Source organism: Mauremys reevesii, linkage group 10, assembly GCF_016161935.1.
Source record: "Mauremys reevesii isolate NIE-2019 linkage group 10, ASM1616193v1, whole genome shotgun sequence".
Lineage (NCBI taxonomy): Eukaryota > Metazoa > Chordata > Testudines > Geoemydidae > Mauremys > Mauremys reevesii.
In genome coordinates, this window is record NC_052632.1 from 72,715,153 (window position 1) to 72,735,364 (window position 20,212).

General features: G+C 46.3%; 1 protein-coding gene and 1 long non-coding RNA gene across 7 annotated transcripts in view; one reads left to right on the forward strand and one right to left on the reverse strand.

Annotated features, from left to right (window-relative positions):
• The window catches only part of LOC120373745, a 24,352-nt gene extending 6,433 nt beyond the window's left edge, over window positions 1–17,919 (reverse strand). Inside the window, exons 1-7 of one of the 6 annotated variants that reach the window (XR_005585683.1) lie at window positions 17,575–17,919; window positions 16,811–17,019; window positions 13,708–13,866; window positions 7,858–7,984; window positions 6,172–6,292; window positions 5,683–5,836; window positions 125–296 (exon numbers count right to left, since the gene is read on the reverse strand). This is a non-coding gene — a long non-coding RNA (uncharacterized LOC120373745). Of the gene's footprint in view, window positions 1–124; window positions 297–2,374; window positions 2,701–4,957; window positions 5,010–5,682; window positions 5,837–6,171; window positions 6,293–7,857; window positions 8,099–8,462; window positions 8,538–13,707; window positions 13,867–16,810; window positions 17,020–17,574 lie in introns of those variants that run through there. The other 5 variants (XR_005585680.1, XR_005585682.1, XR_005585684.1 and 2 more) reach the window with 5 other exon arrangements.
• On the forward strand, window positions 4,821–17,031 carry LOC120373743 (cytochrome P450 2W1-like). The gene is made up of 9 exons (XM_039492558.1): window positions 4,821–5,018; window positions 7,373–7,535; window positions 8,468–8,617; window positions 8,749–8,906; window positions 10,899–11,069; window positions 12,116–12,257; window positions 12,771–12,955; window positions 13,831–13,972; window positions 16,841–17,031. Exons 1-9 carry the CDS (start codon window positions 4,821–4,823, stop codon window positions 17,029–17,031), a joined length of 1,500 nt encoding a protein of 499 aa, XP_039348492.1.
• Window positions 17,920–20,212: the final 2,293 nt, after the last annotated feature.

A 20,212-nucleotide genomic window follows, 5' to 3' on the forward strand; every position in this document is an offset into this window, starting at 1 on the left:
CCGTATTATAGGGCATGTGCAAATTCAGCATAGACCAGCCCCTATAGGTTTGGTTAGAGTCACAAACCTCCATGAATTCCTCTTCCCCCACAACTGCCTTCCCAGAACACCTGCCTCACCTTACCCTTTGATGTCTTCAAGGGAACTGGTGACCTGACTCCTCCTGTTCTGTTCAGGCCAAGGCTCTTCCTGGGTCCTCAGGTGGTGCCAGGGTGCTGTTCACTGCCAACCCTTCAGCAGGGTCTTCAGAGGCGGATCTGTGTGGGTGACTTCACCTCAGTCCACCAAGGCCTGTTCTGAAAGGGAAGGGGGGCATGGTGAAGGTGGGGTCTGAAGCACTTGTCCCACTCATAGGACAGGAGATGCTGGGAAACGACTGTGTTCCCAGCCAGCTCTCTACTGAGTTGCCTGCAGAGATGATTCTCAGGGAACCCGATGGGTTCTGTAGCAGTAGCACCATCATGCCAGCTATTTCTCAACCGCAGTGCCTCTTTGCCAGGGAACACCCACCATAGCCTAATATTGACTAAGGTACTAGTAGCCCAAAGCACTCCCTGATTACAAGTGAGGTTTTGGCTCTGCACAAAACTTTTGATTGCATTAGTCATGGGGAGATGGCGACTTGAAAAGAATGATATGTTCAAGTTTGGTCACCGTATCTTCAAATGGATGCAGCAGAATTAAATGGGGCAGGGAGGGTCCAGGATGGGGCAATAGGACTGATTATAGACATGAAAGACCTCTCACATAGAGAGAGGTTGCAAAGAGTGCCACTGTTTGCATGAGAGGGCAGATGAATAAGGGGGTGGGGGGGCATGAGAAAGATAGAGTAAATAATGAATGGTGCGGAGAAGGCAGATCAGACACTCCTGTTCAGCATTTCTTATTGTAGAAGCACAAGGGGACATTCACTGAAATGGAAAGGCAGCAAATTAAAAAATAATAAAAGAAATAATTTTTACACAATGCAGACGTAGACTGTGGAAGTCACTGCCATGGGATAGCACTGAAGCCAAGGATTAAAACAAACTCAACCCCAGAGCCTCCAGAGTTATAATAAGGAAGATTTAAAAACCCCAAGAATTTGGGAAGGGATGGAAACCTTCATGCTTTAGGTCATAAGCCAAGCTCCAGCTAATGGTGACCAGGCAGAAAAATTTCCTCTAGGCAGATAAACCCATAATTATCTGGTGTAGTTTCTTGCACCTTCCTCTGAAACACCTGACATTGGCCACTGTCAGACACAGGAAACTGGGCTAGATTGACCACTGGTCTGGCTCAGTCTATGTTCCTAATGCTCTGTATGTAGTTACGGAGAAGGCACTCATAACAAAGAAAGCTAATGAGGAAGTCACTAATAGGTGTCTCATAGACTCACAGACTGTAAGGCCAGAAGGGACCATCATAATCATCTAGTCTGATCTCCTGCACAACGCAGGCCACAGAACCTCGCCCACTCCTGAAATAGACCCCTCACCTCTGGCGGAGTTACTGAACTCCTCCAATGTGTAAGAAAGAGGAGAACCAGGTCCAAAGGCCTTAAGAAATATAAATGATATCTGTATATTGAGCACCCAGTGGAGAATGCAAGTGCTATGCTCACTGGGCATTCTTGCACAAAGGAGACAACAGCTACCCCAAGCAGTTACCGTGTCAGCATATGGTCCAATGAGCCTCCAAAATATTTCCTTTGAAAAATGTGTGTTGTGTGATATCACAAACAACAGAACTGGACAATGGTCTGAAGTCAGATGGACACTGAAACCTGCCATACCCAGAACTAGCCCAAGCCACCCTGTGCATAGGTTTGGAAAGTTGCTTTGGGGGAAGTTGGGCTGAAACAGCGGCTGTGGGGTTAATCTGGGGACCTGGATATGCTCAGCAGTCATGTTGTCAGGGTACCGCATGTTGTACAGTGGGCGTCATGCTGCTTGGGAAGCTGGAGTCATGCAACGGCTGCCAAACAGTTTGGGAATCTGGATTGGGGCAGTGGGTGCAACAAGAGGAGACAACAGCTCATAGTCTAGTCATCTAGTCTGATCTGAAGTTTAGATTTCAACTAGAAGGCTAGAGCGTTTTCTTTTCAAGGGTTGATCTCTGTGTGTGCTCAAGCAGGGGAGCACGTAGCCAGGGGCATGTCAGGGAAACACGTAGCAGATGCATTATCTAGACAGGAATTTCTTGTCATCACAAAAACCCCATGTAACCTTGTCATATCAAAGCATCACACCCAAGGGCCTGTTTCCAGAAGGTCTTTTCTACGGCAATTGAAACCTATTTCTGAAAAAAACCCTTTTTATTATTTAAACATTAAACAAAGTTAGGGCAAAATGCCAAGTCAGTAGGTAGCAGCACACAGCTCCATAGGCTGGGGGTATGGCAAGCCAGGGAAAATCCTGCAAGACAGCACAGGTCGTAGTGGCTTGATGTGTTGGGAGTATATTGACTATTCCTTTCTGAAGGGAACACCATGCTTGCTCGGTGGTTGCTGTGGATGGTAACGTATGCAGCTGTTGGAGAGCATACAAGTCTTCTCTCTCACACTGCATCCCTTTCTCTCGAAACATGGTCATGCAATCATACTCCCAAGCGACACAACAGCAAATTTGGCAGGTGCAGCATATCCCACATCTGGGTGCCATCAGGATGTCTGCATCATGTGCATTATGCCAGCAAAGGTTTTTGCACCTCTTTACACGCCTGCAAAAGCAAGAGTTAGTCTTGTGACACATTTTTGGAACCAAGGCTTTCCATGAGCGAATGACTACTGCAGGCAGTTTTATAAAAATTGCTTCCAGATCTACATGTATCATGTAACCAAAAATGAGTTTGCCTGCGTTTTTGGAAGGGCTAAAAAGCACAATGAATTTCACTGGTCCTACAACACCCAGGAACAATGCTGCATATTTTTGAGCCCCATCTACCAGTACCGTATCTAACTATTTCCGTATGTACATCTGTAGAGCACTTGTGTACCATGAATGCAGGGGAAGCTGCAGGGCACTGCTTGAAAATGAATGTAAAAAGCCCCAGACATGCTCACGCATGATTGCCAGGTCTGAAGTTGGGTTGGCCGGCAATCAAAGTTCCTCTTTCAACCCCACTAGGAATGTGGTGTAACAGCAAACTCGATTCAGATGTCGGAAATTCATGTAGAATTGTTGTATTTTCTGCCATCATTTTAGAATGCTGGTGCCAATGGAAAGCATTTTCACTGTCGGGCAAACGATGCCAAACTAATGAAGCAATTGCTTCAGTAATGTCAAGGATTAACTATTACGTGTCTAATCTTGCTGTCATTCTTGGGAAGATGTCAGTTAAAGACTGCTGCTTTTAGTTTACTATTTCCACACAGCGCTTCTGCACATCACTTCCACTCTTTACTGGCTCCTTATTAAGCTCCTACCGACAGCAATTATTCTGAGATGTGGCATGAAGGCGACTGCTGAAGGGTAAGATTACATTGTAATTAAGGCTATTGATTTACAACCACACTTTCAACTACCATGCACTAATACACTTGCAGAATGTGCTGGTAACGTCCATTTGTACTCGAACATGTGAATTTGTGTGTGCAAACAAGAATTTGTGCATGCAAAGCAGGAAATTGGGTGCACAACTACCTGCTTTGTCCACACAGTTGCACAATTATTCCTGAAAATTCTCATCTACATGCCCAAAGATGAGTTTTGCAGGCTCAGTCAGGTTCAAGTGCAACACTGATGAAGGTCCATTTGAAAATTTGACCAATAATATCCTAGTTCTCCATGTTTCACTAAAATCAGCAGAATAAGTATTGGTAAGATTCCAGATTTTAGCATATGTCCCTGGTCCGGCTGTTCAGGCCTTGGAGTGTTTTACACTCACTTTGTACAAGCAAAAATGACTGTAGAAGGTGTAAGGCAGAGCAGAATTGGGCCCACAATTTCTATCTAAGATAGAACAAACAGGAGGAGCTGCACCCACCACTACACACCTTTACTGAGTGGGCATGATAAGCATTTGCATACATTGGACATGGAGCTTTACAGTCAAGTGCCAGTCTCTGTCTATTCCAAAGGCCATAATCAACCACTATGAGACTCAGCTGCCATGACTACTTCTTGAAGAGTCTTGTGGTTATGGCACAGATCTGGGCATCAGAAGTGCTAGGGTTCAACTCCACACTAGGAAAACAGATTGTTGCTGACAATACTTGTCAATGACAAATCTTTATGTTCCCCACTTTCAACAGGCATCGAAAATGGTCTGTCTACACTAGGGCATTTTGATCCCACCTTCACTAGAAGCTACACCATTCTCAAGCCAGGTGAGGATGACCCACTGCTGACAATTCTACAGGCCACTGCCCTAGGGTAGACAGACCCCCGGGGTTCTATTCCTATCTCTGCAACTGACTTACTGTGTGATCTTGGGCAAGTTACTTCACTGTCCTGTGCTTCTGCACAACAGGCATAATGGTACTTATGTCACTGCTCATAACGTGCTTTGAGATCCTCAGGTGGAAGGCGCTATAGGAATTGCAAAGCTCTCTCATCAGACACATATATTCCTGCACAAATATGCACAGGCTTGTAACCCGAAACCCGCTTTATTTCTGGACAGACATTGCAAACTGCTTAGACCACATTCTCCAAGGTGTTTAAGGAGGGTGGAGTTGACAGTATTTATTTAGGTATTTTGCAAACCCTAATCAGAATAGAACACTTGTGGCAATCACAAAGAACAAACACAAAACCCGCAGCTACACTCTGAACAGCGCCGCCACATTTTTTTTGTTATTGCTCCTAGCCCAAAAACCAGATTGCAACTGGAAAAAAATGGCTTTTTTCATGCCCTTTATTTCTGATCCTGCATTAATTTGTCTGCTGTGTGCACTGCTTTTATTAGGTGCATTTTATTTTTCAACTGGCTCTAAAAACTCAACTTTTAAACTGCCTCCTGGTCCACCTCCTCTTCCGATCATTGGTAACCTGCATTTGCTGGATATTAGACGGCAAGATAAGTCACTATTGAAGGTAGGAAAAAAAAAAACAAAAAACGCCTCATGCATTTTAAGTCTGCCTCAGCTAAATCAATGAGAAGACTTTGTTTTTGTTTATTAATCTGAATTAAATTTCAGAGCAGTAAAAATTGCACGATAATGTTGTCTCAAGCTGCTTCTAGCTCCTGTCTATATGGTGGCAGTGTCATTTCTGATCAACCACTAAAAAAGGGCCCCTGGGTAATGTGGATTTTTTCATGTAAACTTGATAAGGTACATGAAGTATATAGTGCTTGTGGGATTTTAAATATGAACTTGACAGCTCTCATACCCAGAGGGCTTTTAGAGTATTAGCAAATAACTAACATGAAAAAGAAAAACCCCAGGAAGAAGTAAGAAGAATTCACTATAAAGAGTCCAACAGCCACATAAGAAAGGGTTAAATCCAGATGTTCTTATGCAGTTGTTACTCCATTCCTAAGTGTGCAAATTCCCATTGAAATCGATGGAGTGGCAGAACAACAGGATGGAATAATTTTGTCAAGTAGCTGGAATAAATACCCTGTGAACTCTTCTGTTAACTTGTAATTAAAACCACTTATCATTGTTTAAGCAGACAGAGAGTTCTGATCTGTAAGAGGATGCTGAAAAGGAGCCTGTCAGGCTAGGTTCAATCCAGGAGCTTTGCTTTTCCTTACCCCAAGAGGACAGTTTTGCAAAACTTCACCCTGGCTGTCTGAGCATGTTTCCTTCCTGCCCATCCAGCTCTGCCTCGGATCTGTTTCTGTCAGTGTTTAATAAACAGGGCAGTAAATATTCGGGGTCCTGGTGCATGACTGAGGCTCCTAGACACTAGGGTGACACAAATAGTAAAACAGTAATCACTGTAGGATTTCATCCAGTGCATAGTGCTTATTGGTTACTAACAGATATCCTGAGTGCATTCACCTCCCGTGGGGTAGCGGGGAGGAGTGGAAGGCGGATCCCATTCTGCTCCCCTAAAAATGCAAGGCACATAGCGGCTAGCAGCATGTGCTCACTTGCCACCCCCATGAAACTAGGATTCTCTCCCCAGGGCGTTATGCTACATGCAGAGTGTCCATGGGAGTCATTAGCAAACATGATTCTTTACCAAACATGAACAGGAATCCGCCCCCCAGCACAGCCAACTCTGCAGACATACTTACGAAATTAGACAAGGTGGAAGTGAGGTGGTATCTTTTCTTGAACCAACTTATTGTGGTGACAGAGACAAGCTTTAGCGCTACAAGCTCTCTTCTTCTGGGAAAAGTAGCAAGAGTGTCACAGCTAAACAGAAGATTGAACAGATAGTTTAGAGTAGTCAGCAAAAAAAAAAGTTCAGATGTATCAAAATGTCGACATTTTTGGAATAAAACATTTAGACGTTTCCTTTCAAAACAACTTTTAGTATGAATTTTCTTAAATTTTATAACGTACAATAGAATAGAACACAATATAGTAGAATATAAAGTCAAAAAATCAAAATGAAATATTTTGATGGAGTCAAAACATTTTTTTTAAATATTTTCTTTCATGGAGAATTTTGCAATTTTCAGTTTTCATTCCAAATCAGAACAAAAAGAAATTAAAAAAACTTGAAATCCTGCATGAAATGGAATATCTGTTCTTTTCACAGCTCTAGCAATAGAGCGTCACAATCACTATAAGAATTGTTGTACATTTTGTAACAACAGGTCTGTTTGTATCTGTCTTTCTCTTATTCCTCCACTTTGTTTATTAACTGATCCCCATTCTTTAGGGGTCTGTTTGGTTTTTATTCTCGTTCTTCTTATTAGCTTCCTGTAGACCTGAGAATATTCTCTTGTGGCACTGAGCTCAAACATCCAGCTAATAGTCTATACCAGTCTATAGACTATACCAGACTATCCTTTTAATGACTCTACTTCAGCTACCTGTCATGGAACATTTTTCCCCCTTTCTAACTACCCAGCATTGTTTCTGAATCAAGAACAGACATCAGTGTCTTCCTAGATTTTCACTGACTAAATTAAGAGAAGTGCAAAGAGTAAACAAAGTGTGTAAACACTGAGGATTTAGGAATATCTAATTTTTAATGTTCAAGAGTATGTAAAAGTATGAGTTTGTTTAAAATACATGGGGCCCGATTTCCTGGTCTGAATGCCACCGAGCTGGAGATTGGGCTGATGTGTGTGTGGTTTTCCCCACACAGAAGAGGATTGTGCTCCTACTAGACCAATGGAATTTAGTGCTGAACTCATGCATATGCTAGTCAGATTAGTGGTCTAAACAAATACACCAGAATAAGCCTTGGGTCTGAAGAGGAAATGAGGGGTTTCTTAATGCACTCTCTCCACTGGTGATACTAAAACCCTGCCTCTTTTTCAGCTAGCAGAAAAATACGGGCCAGTGTTCACCCTCCACTTTGGGTCCCAGAAAGCTGTGGTACTGACTGGATACGAAGCCGTGAAGGAGGCACTCGTGAACTTCACAGATGAATTTGTAGACCGACCCCCCATCCCAATATTTGAACAAATCCAGCATGGAAATGGTACTGGCCCTTGGAGATGTGAGAGTTTCAAAAGGGCTCAGCCTTGGCCTCTCTCTTCTCCTACTGCCACCACTGCCTGAGAACTTTTGGAAGTCCTGCCCCAAGTCTGTTTTTAGCTAAACTGACCCCCAAATTCTGCTTTTCCGGTTTGCAGCTCTTGTCATTAGTGACAATTACTTTGGCAAACAACTTTGTGACCAGTTAACATCCTGAATTTTAAACGATGAGGGCAGAATTTTAAAGGCACAATGGCAACTATGTGACTAATTCCCATGGGCAGCCAATGAGAGTTAGGTGCCTCACTGCCATTAATGCATTTTACCTGAGGAATCACTTCATGAAAGATGAACCATACTGGATTCGGCGCTCAGGTATTTTGCCTCTCCTGCCAGTCGGTGCTGCCATTTTGGATGTATTCATTCCAGAAAGTCCTGCCTCCAAAAATGGCCCTTTGTAGAACAATATATCACAGGTTCAGATAATGGTTATGGGCCAAATCTGTGATCCCTTCCCTCAAACAGCGCCATCAATTCCCCGAGGCAGTTCCTCTACCCTTGCGGCACCTGTTGAATGGACCAATAGAGGTTTTAGGTCTTCAGGGCTGTTAATTTGACACATTACATCAGCACTAAAGTCACACAGAAAATGTATTAAAAAACTGAGTGCGCTAAATGCCTGGTTGTCTCCCACATGAGTGAGATGGCAAAGACTGAACTGGGAGGAAAACTATTTCCATGAAGTAAAAGATGGCTGGGATTGGTGGATAGAGCTAGGAGGAGGACAGAGAAATGAATGGCAAATGGGATAATGGAACAGTAAGGAGAAATGGAGGGAGAGAAAATGTGGAGATATTCTCATATTCTTTTAAGTAGAGTAGGATCCCCTGGCATTCTGCGTTCTCAGCAATCACATATATCTCACATATACCTTAGGTGTATTCTTTTCTAATGGAGAGCTGTGGAGAACGACACGAAGATTCACTGTGTCAAGCATGCGCAACCTTGGAATGGGGAAAAAGCTGATAGAGGAAAAAATTCTTGAAGAGCTTCATTTACTTATTGAGACAATCAAATCTTCCAGAGGTGAGCTGGGGAATATTAAGGTTAAATAATATCGCATTGCTCAGACTTTTCAAGCACCGTTGTAAACACAAGTCAGCGGTGAGGCTGTGGAATGAGAGTTCTGTTTATGCTTTTGTTTGTTCTTATTACAGGTGAGCCATTTAGCCTCACGTCATTTAACGCTGCTCCAACCAACATCACCTTTCTTATGCTGTTTGGGGACCGGTTTGACTACAAAGACCCAACCTTTGTCACTCTGTTAAGACTCATAGATGAAGTTATGGTTCTTCTTGGATCTCCATTCTTGCATGTAAGTAACTCTTCCAGCGTATTTTGAGTCAGACAGGCTCCATGACCCAGCACAGCAGATCTCAGGCTGTAAGAACTAGCACATCCCATCTAAAAATCAGTAGTACTCAGGGTGCAGCCTTCATAATTATAATCAGTGTCATTAAAATGGAGTCTGAACCTCAGACCATATTTGAAACCAAGCTGTATACTATGTAATTGTAACCTGCCTACCACCATTTACAAATCATTGGTCTAACAGACTGAACAAAGGGGCTGTGAGTTAGGAATAACCCTGTTGTGCAGGGTTGGATTCACTCTCAGAAAGGACAGGAAGCAGCACCGCAAGCTCCCCCAACTCTCCAGCCAATGTGCTTCAACCATGACATGGGAGGTAACCCTTCTAGCCCCCAAAATGGAGTTCAGGCTCTGTGCCTTCCTGGCCTCAAAGCTGAGATTACCAGTGAGAATGAGAAATAGCGTCAGCTGTATTCATGGGTTTTGTAACATGTCCATAAGATTGAAACTCCAAGAACATTTTGTGTGGTGACTATTTTCTACGTCTAGTAGTGACCTGTACTGAATTATACTCACTAAACGAAGGTTATCTACATTGCATCTGTAACAAGAAAAACTTGTTTGGGTGGAGGAAATCCACTGGTTGGTTTATAGGTCCCTAGACAGAGTCACAAATCCACAGTGTTCCTGAGCGTTGTAATTTGCATTTGGATCATTATTTCAACTCGGGGGGTGGGGGGAAAATCACATTTCACCCGACAGCTCCTTCTGTGGTTCATGTGAGGATGGTCACATGCAGGGTTTATTCCAGCCAGTTCATGGCATGTATCACACTAGGAAACTAAGGTGATAGTTGTGTTTTAGTATGAACTGGTATCACAGTATCTATTCACACCAGCTAAGGTGATAGGTAATAGTGCAGAACGGAAGATACTGTGCTCATGAAACAGTTTACTAACGCGCTTGTTTCAGGCAACGATATATGAATAACTGGTGCCTGGGGCTACAACCTACTAGTTCTTGTTTTTATCAGCCCAGACAAGAGCAACATCTTTGTGACCAGGCTGCTGATAGCCTCTATGATACATAGAATAGTCCCACTGAGAATTGCTGTCTGGTGTGGATCTGAGATGAGAATTATGCTATAAGAATTTTAGCCCTGTACTGAATATTGGTTCCCCCCACAAATTTGAGACTTTATCTTTTTAATTTATTCTATTTCTTCTTAAATGTCATTTCATTGTGCACGAAAGTGCAGCCCTTGCCTGCCTCGCTTGTATTTTCTAATCATAGTTCCGTGTTCAGAGACTATGGCTGTGTTAAATATGCTTCCTAGGAGTCAGCAAACTATTTAATCATGTACCTAGCCCCACTGAAATCAAAGGACTAGATTTTGTGGCACAAAGGGGACTTAATGTGGCCAGAGGAGAATTTCCTTTGTGCAAGGAAACTCTCAGCTGGCAAAGCCCACTCCTGCCCCAGCCCAACATAGAGGATACAGGGTTGGCATGTCAGGGACTCTTGGCAGGAGGGGCTTGGTGGAGCAGTGCACCCAATTCGTATCTAGCATAAGGTTCCCAATGGCCCCTGCACCTGCCGTGTAAATTAGAGCTGCTTCCTTTCAGCTTTACCCTTGAGCTGAGACCTGGCACCTCAGAATCAGGGACACACAACTGGATCCCTTGTGGCTTCATCCCTGCATTTTAGCAGAGCGCAGATGCTGTAGAAAATCCACTCATGAACTTCTGGTTAGGCCTGTGCTTAAGAACCTTGCTGAATCAAGGCCTGAAAGCATAAGGCCCAGCCCTACATTCAAATGTGCTAGCTTCATCCAGGTGGAGTCCCAGTGACATCAGGAGTGTCGGTTATCATTACAAACCTCTACGAGACAATGTTACAGACCTCTAATGATGGGCCGTCCCAGCACCCTTTGGCATGGCTCTTCCTGTATCCTGGCACTTTGGGGTTAACACGCCCATTTTTTTTTCCTTACTAGTTTTTTAATTTCTACCCATTCCTTGGATTATTTCTCAAAACCCACAAGATTTTACTTAAAAAAATAGAAGACGTGCGCATCATTTTAAGGAATTACATCCAGATCAGCAGACAAGATCTCAGCGAGAACTCACAGAGCTACATTGACGCATTAGTGTTCAAGCAGCACAAGGTATGTGACTGAACTTCTCCATTTACAATTTACTCTGTTTTCAACAAAAACACTTAACTAGATCCTGGTCTCAGCCACATCAACGTAACCTTCCTGAGGTCAATGCTGTTATCCAGATGGAACTGAAATCAAACTCCGTTCCCTTACTTTTGCCATAATTTATCTAGTGAATGTTTCACCAAAATTGGATGTGAAAACACGACCCCACTTTGTAATCTATGATCAGTTGTTTGTTCCTACAAGAAAATCAATGGGGTTTCATAAAGGATGAATCTGACGCTTTGTGTTAATAAAGAAACCAATCATTGATCTCATTGTTCTAAAAGGAATAAGGAACGCAAAGGAAGTCAGTTGTTATATCACAGCTACATGTCCTGGCCCTGCATTTATTCCTTGCATCCAGCCACTAGGATTTCTAAGATTGATCTCAGTGTAATATTAAAACAAAAAACCTTCAGACTCTATGTTTTTCTTCTTTCAAACAGAGCGGGGCCAGATATGCACACTGCACCTCCTAGCCGCTCACACTGAGCTGGGTTCAAGGATCACTATGCTCCAACAGTCTGGCAGGGGAGAATGTTCACAAAATCTTTGCATACATTCCAACCGGGCAGGCAGAGTGGGAGGTGTCTCTTGGAGGTTTGAAATCACTGAACTCGAATCTCCAGCTGCACACAGAAGGGAATAGGTATTTCCAAGCCTTGCAAAATGAACTGCAGGGGTGAGTTTGTGAATACCATCCAAAGCGGAGCTCAACCCTGCTGCAGCTTGGAGATGGACCCCGAACCAATCGCTTGTATCAAAACCCCTCTAGCTTCTGGGGAAATTCAGCTCTCCATGCAGATCTGCACTGTGTGGCTCAGACCCAACTCTGCCCTTGGTTCTGAAATCCTCTGCTGGCTTCCCCTTGGCTCGCAAACCTATGAGAATGCCTGAAAATGCGATGGGCGAGGTGGGACTTCCCAAATCTTACTCAATTGTAATTTTGCCTCAGTCAGAGTGAACAAGAGCACTTTCAACGCTAACTGAAACTTGTGTGTTTAAAGGAGACAAACAAGAAAGACAGCCTGTTTCATGATGAAAACATAATAGCATCTGTACTTGACCTGGTCATGGCTGGAACTGAGACAACTGCCACAACATTGCAATGGGCCATCCTACTGATGATGAAATATCCAGAGATCCAAAGTGAGCGCTCTGTGGTTTCACTCTTTGTCTGTGCCTTGTTTTAATAAGAAAGTCAGGTTAAGTGTCCAATGTGTAGATGCCAATGGTGCTTTCGCCACAAAAGCTGCATCCCCACTCTTTATCATTAGTTATTATTTGTATTGCGGAAGCATGTGGGAGCCCCAATCATAGATCAGGACCCCAATGTGCTAGGCACTGTATGAACACCGAACAAAAAGATTGTCCTTGTCCCAAAGAGTTTGCAGTTAAAGTTGATTAAGGCTAGTTTCTGTCTTCCAAAACTGGATTTTTCTATTTCCTGGAGGGAGCAGCGTAGACACAGGTTGTGTAGGTAGTATGATACAAAACAAAACAAAACAAAAACATGTATGCCTGAAATCCAGAGAGACTTGAGGTGCCTGAGGAAGCCAGGTTTAGGGTTTGCAAAATCTGGTTTGTTTTTGCCAAAGCAAATTCATAAGTGGGGAGAGAGCCCTTCTGATGGGACACATTTGTGTTTGCTTCTACTTTTAGAAAAGGTACAAGAGGAGATTGGGACCGTTGTCCAATCAGGAAGCCAGGCCACATATGAAGACCGGATAAACATGCCATTTACAAATGCGGTGATACATGAAGTGCAGAGATTCATCACCCTGCTGCCACACGTTCCACGGTGCACATCTGTTGATACACATTTCAGAGGCTACTTCCTCCCCAAGGTATGTATCACTTTTTTTAAATGGATACCACTACGTTCCGCCCTTTGCCAACAACAATGAATGGATCCTTAGATACTAAGGGCCAGATTCTGCCATCCTCATGCGAGTAATTCCTCCCTCCAAGAGTAGCTCTGTTTGACTCAGGGGGGCTATTTGCGGAGTGAGGCTGGCATGCAGGATCTGGCCCCAGGTTTGCAGTTTCCAAGGCAAGGCTGGGGATTTAGCCACCTTCTAAACACTCTACATTGCCTTGAAAATCTCAGCCTGTATCATGCACAGTGCTCTGAATGGAAGGGTTCAAATAATCTATGCAAATGCACCTGGTAGAAACCGGAATTAAAGCTGGAATTTGGCACAGCCAACAGGTAAAATCCAGGTTTCAGTGGAGTCCGTAGCAAGATTCACATTTACTTCAATCAGACCGAGGTTTGGGTCACAGGAAGAAGCAAAGCTTAAACAGCAGGGTGGAGACTGACAAAGAGTAGATCAGTGGAATTCAATAATCTTTTAGGACCAAATCCTGCAGCCCTTCCTTGCCTCAGCCACCAGTACTCGCACGGCTACAATGTTCTTGCCCATCTGAGTACGGCATTGGCAGCATCGTGTCCTACTCTGAATATTGTTGTTGTTATTATTGCTATGTGGTAGCACCCAGGAGCCCCAGTCAAGGGCCAAGACCCCATTATGTTAGGCACCATATATACACTGAACAAAAGGATGCTCCTTGCCCCAAAGAGCACTGAGCTATGTACCTCTAAGGGAATTCCTCACGATCGGAGTGTCAGTTCGATCAGCGATTTCATGTTGCTTTTGGAAGTAGAGGGGTTTGTAGAGCCAAAGACCTCTTTTAGTTTGCGCTTTGTGTTGTATTCCAGGGAATAACCGTGATTCCTTCCCTCACCTCGGTGCTGCTGGATAAAACACAGTGGGAGACACCGCATGAGTTTAACCCCAACCACTTTCTTGATGCTGATGGGAAGTTTGTAAAGAAAGAAGCTTTCCTGCCATTCTCCACAGGTAATTAAGGGGTCCTATCCTGAAAGGAGCAGAGGTTTCTCAGGCTCTGGTAGGATCAGGAACTTTGTACTAGGTAACAGAGCATTGATCAGGACAGATCTATTTCAGTATTTCAGAAAGGACCAAGCAAACCTAATACCCAGCCAAGCAGAGCCAATGAATCTGCAACAGACCTGACTTATCTCAGCATAAGCCTTCCCTCTAAACAAAATGGATCAGTTCTCAACTGATACAAAGGTAGGCAGAGGAAAGGAAGGGTATCCGCTCCAAAAGAACATAGAAGGGAGCCCGAAAGGTGCCAAGGAGAGGCCCGCCAAAATAAACAGGACTTGAATGATACCCTAAACCAGATACACTAGGCAGTACCACTGACGTACTGTGTGGCCCGGACACATCACGAATCCTTTCCGGATTTCAATTTCTTTGTCTGAAAAATACAGTCAATAATACTCTGTCACAAGGAGGTGGTGGGCGTAATTGAAATATGCTAGACCAGCGGTGGGCAAACGTTTTGGCCCGAGGGCCACATCTGGCTATGGAAATTGTACGGCAGGCCATGAATGCACACGAAATTGGGGGCTGAAGTGTGGGAGGGGGTGAGGGCTCTGGGGTGGGGCTGGACATGAGGGGCTGGGGATGCAGGAGGGTGCTCCGGGCTGGGACTGAGGGGTTCAGAAGGTGGGAGGGGGATCAGAGCTGGGGCAGAGGGTTGGGGCGCGGGAGGAGGGCAAGGGTGCAGGCTCCAGGCAGCGCTTACCTCAAGCAGCTCCCAGAAGCAGCAGCATGTCCCCTCTCCGGCTCTTACATGGAAGTGCAGCTAGGTGGCTCTGCATGCTGCCCCATCCGCAGGTGCCACCCCTGCAGCTCCCATTGGCTGCTGTTCCTGGCCAATGGGAGCTGCGGGCGCGGCACTGTGGGCAGGGGCAGCATGCGGAGCCCCCTTGCTGCCCCTACGCATAGGAGCCGGAGGTGGAACATGTCACTGCTTCTGGGAGCCCCGCATAGCGGGGCAAGCCCTCAACACTGCTCCCCGGCATGGAGCAGGGCAAGCCCCAGACCCTGCTCCCCGGCAGGAGCTCAAGGGCAGGATTAAAGCATCTGAAGGGCCGGATGTGGCCCCCGGGCCATAGTTTGCCTACCCCTGTGCTAGACAGAGGTGTAAAATACTGACCTACTCCACTCCTCTAAATGTGTATTTGCGTGTGCATGGACACGCGCACATACACACACACACACACAAACATGCAGCCAAGGTAGAATAAAAAAACAGCCCATCCCAAGAACTCTAATGAAGTTTGATGGGCAAGGAACATTGCAAGGTATCAGAAATTTCCTGTGAAATTCCATCCTAATCCCTCTTTAGTGAAGAGGTGTCCTCTGCCCAGCCTCGCTGCTGTGGCACAGCAGTCAAGGTTTCCAAACGCTGTTAATTTCCAAAGCTGCCTCCTTCCTGGCCTGCACGTGCTGTTATCCAGCAGAGTGCATTACAAGTGGGCACAGCTGGAAAGAGTAGCCTTACTAGGAGTTTTACAAATCCCAGCACTGCAGGAATCCTAAAGTATTGTAGAGGGAGATTTCCTACAGAATCTCTCAAATCCTGCCTTGCAACCTGACACTTCACAACCGTCTCTGTTAAAAGTCGGCTGTGGGAGCTGGGGATCAGGAGTCCAGCTGTGATCCTGGACCCCGCTTTCCAGCGCGGGATTTGCTGCTACAGCACAGTGCATCAGCCGTGAGTTTGTATTTTTGATGCAAAAATCATGAGCAGTGATTTTTTGATGTCAAAAGCCACGTTCTTGCTTTCTCCTGATTTCTTCATGATGTCATCTCTCAAAGCCTGTTGTTCTGGGGCAGGGCATCCTGCTTAAAAAAAAAATCTTATGGGAGCCAAGAACAAAAGACAGTCACCAAAGGGGGACTGGCTGGATGATAGCCTACAAGTCTTCAAACCATTCCACCTTTGGGGAAGGGAATGTTTCTCGGGAAGGTTGATTTTTAAGAGAAAGGGGTTGTTTGAAAGTGCTCAGGGGCTGGGGTGTCAGGATAAGTCTGGGGATGATGTCTGTGGACTATGGTTGCATCTGAAGATTTCAGCCTAGGTACAGAGCCCCACTGTGCTGGGTGCTGTACAAATACACAGCCAGAGGTAGTCTCTGCCCTGTAGAGCTCACAATCTAAACAGAAAAGACAGACACAGCATGGGAGGGGAACAAACACAGAGAGGGGAAGTGACATACCCAGGGTCACACAACAATTCAGTGGCTGAATTCAGTTATGTCCTATCCACTAGAGACCACAGCCTGCCAGGGAAGTGGGTGCCTAATAATTTCATGTATTACATAGCCTGGCAATTTACCATGTGGCTATCACCTCCTTGCTATATGAACATGTCTGACAAAGGAATCAACATGCATATCGTGGCGACATGAGCTACTGGCATAATCATCTGGCTACAGCACAGATTATTTTGCTGTAACTATCTGTCAGTTCAACTGGGTACAATGGTACACGAGGAGTCCCATTACTGCTCCTAATAGATGACCTGATGACTATTATGGGCAGGTCTTCACTACCCGCTGCGATCTATCGGGTGTCAATTTATCACGTCTAGCGTAGACGTGATAAAATCGATCCCCGATCGCGCTCCCCATCAACTCCGGAACTCCAGCTTGCGAGAGGCGGAAGCGGAGTTGACGGGGAAGCTGCAGCGATCAACTTGCCGCCGTCCTCATGGCCAGGTAAGTTGCGTAGCTGAAGGTGCGTATCTTAGGTCGACCCCCCACTAGCATAGCCCTGGGCTATCACATTAAAATTAACCTCTGTAACTATTTCTCTTACAGTTAAATCTAATCATTTTTGACACTGCAGGGCGCAGGAATTGCATTGGAGAAAGTCTGGCCAAGATGGAGCTGTTCCTGTTCTTTGTAGGGTTGCTGCAGACGTTTACTTTCCAACCCCCACCCGGGGTCACAGAATCAGACCTGGACCTTGCGGTTCCTCAGACCACTTTTACTTTAAGACCACAACCTCAGTCGGCCTGTGCTGTTCTGTGTGAATAAGCAGGACAGTGTTAGGGAATCATTCCTTTGCATTGACTTCGACTGCACAGGACATTTCTACTGGGTGCAGCAAAGAGAAGGCAGAACCTTGGAGAAATGGTTAATATGGTCCAGATGAGACAGCTATTGCATTATATGCACTGCAGTCGCTTCGCACTCTGCTTCTCAGAGACTTTAAAGGACTATTGTGATCATTTGTTTCAGGGATGGGGAAAACTTTTTGGCCTGAGGGCCGCATCGGGTTTCGTAAATTGGATGGTGGACCGTGGCCCGTCCCCCACCTCCTATCTGCCCCCCCGGGATTCCTGCCCCATCCAACCACCCCTTCTCCCTGTCTGCCCCTGGAACCTGTTTCCCTGACTGCCCCCTGCCACCGCATCCAACCCCCCCTCCTTCCTGACTGCCGCCCCCCAGGACCCCTGCCCCATTCAACCCCGTTTCCCCCCCGACCACCCCAACCCTATCCACACCCCCATCCCCTGACCACCACCCTGAACTCCCCTGCCCTCTATCCAACCCCCACCCCGCTCCTTTCCCCCTTACCGCGCTGCCTGGCTGGTGGCAGTACAGCCGGGCCACCCGGCTGGAGCTGGGCCACGCGGCTGCCGCCACCACACATCTCAGAGCACTGGGTCAGGCTGGGCTCTGCAGTTGCGCTGCCCCAGGAGCTCACAGCCCCGCCACCCAGAGCACTGCGCTGGCAGCAGAGCGAGCGAGCTGTGGCTGTGGGGGAGGGGGACAGCAGGGAAGGGACTGGCGGCTAGCCTCCCGGGCCAGGAGCTCAGGGGCCGGGCAGGACGGTCCCGTGGGCCAGATGTGGCCCATGGGCCGTAGTTTGCCCACCCCGATCTAGCTGGACCTCCTGCCCATTGCAGGCCATGGAACCTCACGCACCCACTCCTGTAACAGACCCCTAACTTCTAGAATGTACACGCTCCTGCACCTATGGAATCAGCTGTGTTCTGAATAAGAATATTACAGGAATCTGCCTGGAAAAGCTACCTCTCTCCAGAAGGCAAGAGCACCATTAATCTGTAATGGGCAGAAATGCTGTAGGGGCCTCATGCTAGAGCCAGCCAATAGGATCGAGTGCAGTGGTACTCACACTTCATTGCACCCTGACCCCCTTCTGACAGGTGGGGGAACAAAGTGTGAGCCTGCCCCAGCCCCATTGTCCCGGGGGGGGGGGGGGACAAAGCGAAAGCCCAAGGGCTTCAGCCCCTGCCAGGGGGCCTGTAACCTGAGCCCTGGCACCCAGAGCTGAAGCCCTCAGGCTTCGACCCCAGGCAGTGGGGCTCGGGCTTTGGCTTCAGCCCCGGAAAGTCTAAGCCAGCCCATTAAAACAGGGTTGCGTGACCCACTTTGGGGTCCCGACTCACCGTTGGAGAATTGCTGATCTAGTGAATTTCTTCAAGGTTTCTGTAGCCATTCGTAGCTCCTACCAAAATTCTACCAGGTTACCCTCCCAGATATGCTCCAGATGTCAACGGCTGAGGCTACAGAACGGAGAAAACTTGACTTGTTCACGTGATTTGAGAGTGAGCTGTTATGACAACTTTTGGGAACAGAGTTCTTGGAGGGGGAGTGAGCGAAAACTGGAAACTGACATAGGCAGTTCTGTCTCTGACAATCCAAGTCTGCTTCATCATCTAAATGAAAGAGAGAAGAGATGCCTCTTGAGACCCGCACTGGCAGCTGACTATAAAGAGCCGATGACATGGAAAAGTAATCCAATGCCATGCACACGTTTATGGATTTCCGCCCTCCTTGGGCTGGCTAAATGAGAGAAAACGTTCTTCTTGTTCTCCACACAATGGATAACTAGCCGGACTTTTGGAACCCATCCTTGCAATCGGTTTTGAGTGGGGTCTGATGGATTGTTCCTGTGTCAGCTGGACAACTGGGATCAGGAAACCAGCGGGAGTAGGGGGTGGGCTTTGAGGTTTGTTCTGTTCTGTACTTCTGGCCATGGCTGTCACCTCTGCCGGAGAGTGCTCTTTTTATCTGCCATCATATTAATGAACCGTGCTCTAATTTGTGTCTAACTCAGGCATCATTCTGTGCTTGTATTTGCCTGCTAACTCCTATCGCTGCATATCCATTATCCTGTCAGCTCTCAATGTGTGTGTTCCTTTTTATTTGGCCACCCATTAAAGTTTTAATCCCAAAATGTATTTATTGCATATAATCTACAGAACTAAAGTCGTTTAAACAGGACACAAAGTTGCTTGGAGACAAACCTCAGAGAAAGAGATTTGTCCTAGTAAACTGAGGCAGACTAACAGCCCAGATAATTACCCCAAGCTGTGGGCAAGCTTGTACAGCCCATGCTGCCGTGGCTAGCTGGGGTTGTCGCTATACAATCTACAACCACACCCTGTGATTGCAGTGTACGCGTGTCTCCAGATTCACAGATTTGACCGTTATGATCATCTAGTTTGACCTGCATAACGCAGGCCAGAGAATTTCAGCCAGTGTCCCTACACAAAGCCCGTTCTTCAGGCTGAAGTAAAGTATATCTTTGGGAGAGGCATCCACTGATGTCAAGCGTTCAGTAGGAAGTCCTCAGCATTCTGCACCAAAGTGAGCATGCTAGGACTGACTCACTTTCCCTTTCACCTACCCCAGGATAAGTTCTCCCTCCCACCTCTGATGAAGGACTTTCCTTCCACTGAATAGATATAGGCCCCTTGTGCCCTGCCTAACCCTTACCCCCAAAGCCTGCCTGCAGGCTGTGAAAGCAAGAACCTTTCTTCCCAAGAAGACAAAAAGCCTCCTGCTTCCCATCAAACTTTTGTTGTTACTCATATTGCTTCTCTACTTGGAAATGCTGCGGGCTCTGTGCCAGTTGCTCTCAGCTGTTGGCAGCTGCTGCTGGCCTGCACTACTTCTCCTGGGCTGGGGATCCCGGTCCTGAGGGAGGCGTCAGAAGGAGATGGTCAATGGTGGACATCAGGCCAAGGGAGGGAGTTCTGGGTATTCTTGAAAGAAGGTAGGCAAGTCAGGTCAGGAATCACTCAAGGCAAGTCCTAACCCAGGCCTGTCCCCTCAGCTTCCACAATGGCTCCCTCCTTCCCTGCCACAGCACTCTTTAGTGACATCCCCCAAAACCTGGACTTGCTCCACTGAAGTCAATGGGAGAGTCCAAGTGATATCCATCTAGGGATGCACTGGCTTCCAA